Below are 2,500 nucleotides of genomic sequence, written 5' to 3'. Positions count from 1 at the left end.
CAGAAGCGGAAGCACGAACAACAGCAGCAGCAGCACGGATATTTGCAGCAGCAACAAAAACAGCAGCAGCAGCACAAGCAGCAGCAGCAGCAGCAGCAGCACAAGCAGCAGCAGTCGCACAAACAGCAGCAGCAGCAGCATCAGCATCAGTAACATCAGCATCAGCAGCAGCAGCCGCAGCCGCAGCCGCAGCAGCAGCAGCAGCAGCCGCAGCAGCAGCAGCAGCAGCAGCCGCAGCAGCAGCAGCAGCAGCAGCAGCCGCAGCAGCCGCAGCAGCAGCAGCAGCAGCAGCAGCAGCAGCAGCAGGACCTCCTTGTCGAAGAGAAGGAAAGGCTCCGCGAGGAGCTGGAGGTTGTCTTGGATTCGAAAAGAAGTAATGAAGAAAAGCATTTCTTTGAAGTCCAAAAGGGGCCCCCGCTGCTGCTGCCAAACCCTGAGGGCCCCCCTAGCTGGAGAGGCCCCATAGACGGCCCCCAAAGCAGCAGCTTCTTCCAAAGTTATGAAACCCTCGGAGTCCTGTGGGGCCCCACACAACGCATGCAGCCCCAAATGTGGGGCCCCACACTTGCATGCACCGTGTGGGGCCCCACACTCTGCATGCAGCCGCGCATGCAGCCCCCAGCGAGGGCTGTGGGGCCCCACAGAATGCATGCGGCCCCAAATAACTGCTTGTGAGAAATGCCACAGTGCCCGCATGCATGCATGCATGCATGCATGCATGCATGCATGCATGCAAGTGCGGAGTTACTTGCTTGCATGCATGCGTGCAAGTTGCATGCATGCATGCATGCATGCATGCATGCATGTATGCATGCATGCAAGTATAGGGTGTACGTACGGCTAGGGAAGCCATGTCGGACTGCAGCCTTTGCTGCACTTCAGCAGCAGGAAGCGAAGAGTCCCCAAAAAGCCCCGTTTGCGTCTCCCACCTGCAGCAGCAGCGCAGGGTTTAGGGTTTAGGGTTTAGGGTTTAGGGTTTAGGGTTTAGGGTTTAGGGTTTAGGGTTTGAGGTCTAGGGTTCAGGGTTTAGGGTCTAGGGTTTAGGGTTTAGCGTCTAGGGTCTAGGGCCTGGGGTTCAGGGTTCAGGGTTTAGGGTTTAGGGTTTAGGGTTTAGGGTTTAGGGTTTGCAGCTGACATGTGGGTGCATGCGCGACTCAAGTAATTAAAAGTTCCTTTTTTCCGAATTTGGCAATCCAAAACTTTTAGGGTTTTGGCGTCTCGCTGCAGCAGCACTTCGCAAACACTTCCGGGGGGGGGCCCCGCAGGGGCCCTCTGCAGTTTGCTGCTGCTGCTGCTGCTGCTGCTGCTGCTGCTGCTGCTGCTGCTGCTGCTGCTGCTGGGCGCCGCGGGGCCGAAGAGCAGCGAGCAGCAGCTCAACTGCGACACGAGCAAGCTTAGCAGCCCGTGCGCCTCCTGCTGCTGCTGCTGCTGCTGCTGCTGCTGCTGCTGCTGCTGGGGTTTGAGGCCTTCGGGCTCAAAGAAGGGGCCCCCGGGGGCCCCCAGGGGCCCCTCTTCTCGAATACCCCCCAGGGCCTCGAGGGCCCCCAAGCAGCAGTTTAGTTCTTCAAGAGAGCCGCAAATGAGGGCAATGTCTTCGCGCTGCACCGAAGCCACCACTTGCTGCAGGGCCTGCAGCACACAAACCCTAAACCCTAAACCCTAAAACGTGGTTTACGCGGCCCCTCTTCTTTCCTCCCGCGTCTATACGTTTAGACAGTACACACTACAAGCTCGAACGCATTGGAAGCAGCAAACGCAACACAGCTGCTGCCACTGCTGCTGCTGCTGCTGCTGCTGCTGCTGCTGCTGCTGCTGCTGCTGCTGCTGCTGTTGCTGCTGGTGTATATTCGTTGGGGCTTGCCTCCGCACTGAACTCTCCCAAGGCCTTTTTCTGCCGGTCGCGGAAGCGCATGCAGCTGCAGCTGCAGCTGCTGCAGCTGCTGCTGCTGCTGCTGCTGCTGCTGCTGCTGCTGCTGCTGTGCAGCAAATTGTGCAGCGCCAAAGTGCTGCAGAAGCGGTAACATTGCGTCAGGGCCCTCCTCACAAAACCCACTTCTTGGGGGGCCCCCCGACCCACTTCATCTTCGCCTATAATGCTGGGGTCGGGGGCCCCCTGGGAGGCCCCTGGGGAGCAGGTGGAGGGGGTTTCTGCTGCGAGTTTGCTGTGCCACAGCCCCCGCTGCTGCTGCTGCTGCTGCTGCTGCTGCTGCTGCTGCTGCTGCTGCTCTTGGAGCGAGGACTGCTGCAGCTGCGAAAGCCGCAGCAGCTTTCCCCCGCTCACGAGCTGCTGCCGAGCCAATACAGCAGACTCAAACGCATGCGGCTTGTCGGAGCTAATCAACTTGCAGACGCCTGCAGCAGCAGCAGCAGCAGCAGCAGCAGCAGCAGCAGCAGCAGCAGCAGCAGCAGCAGCTGAAGGAGGGGCGCAGGTCAAAGTACTGCGCGCACGACGAAGCGGCCCACGCTCCGCCCTTCAGCCGCATCTGCAGCTGCTGCACGC

The 2,500-nt window shown here is 59.9% G+C and overlaps 1 protein-coding gene across 1 annotated transcript in view; it reads right to left on the bottom strand.

The window, feature by feature from the left end:
- ENH_00062210 (hypothetical protein, conserved) overlaps positions 1–1,912 on the bottom strand; it is a gene marked incomplete at both ends in the record, with an annotated part of 3,946 nt that extends 2,034 nt beyond the window's left edge. The window contains 4 exon segments of the mRNA XM_013577180.1: positions 839–929; positions 1,136–1,563; positions 1,568–1,629; positions 1,756–1,912. Of these exon segments, the coding sequence (XP_013432634.1) occupies positions 839–929; positions 1,136–1,563; positions 1,568–1,629; positions 1,756–1,912 (738 nt within the window).
- Positions 1,913–2,500: the final 588 nt, after the last annotated feature.

The sequence above is a fragment of the Eimeria necatrix genome, genomic scaffold, assembly GCF_000499385.1.
Source record: "Eimeria necatrix Houghton genomic scaffold, Enh_scaff548, whole genome shotgun sequence".
NCBI classification, from domain to species: Eukaryota; Apicomplexa; class Conoidasida; order Eucoccidiorida; family Eimeriidae; genus Eimeria; species Eimeria necatrix.
This window is presented reverse-complemented; position numbering and strand designations above follow the sequence as displayed.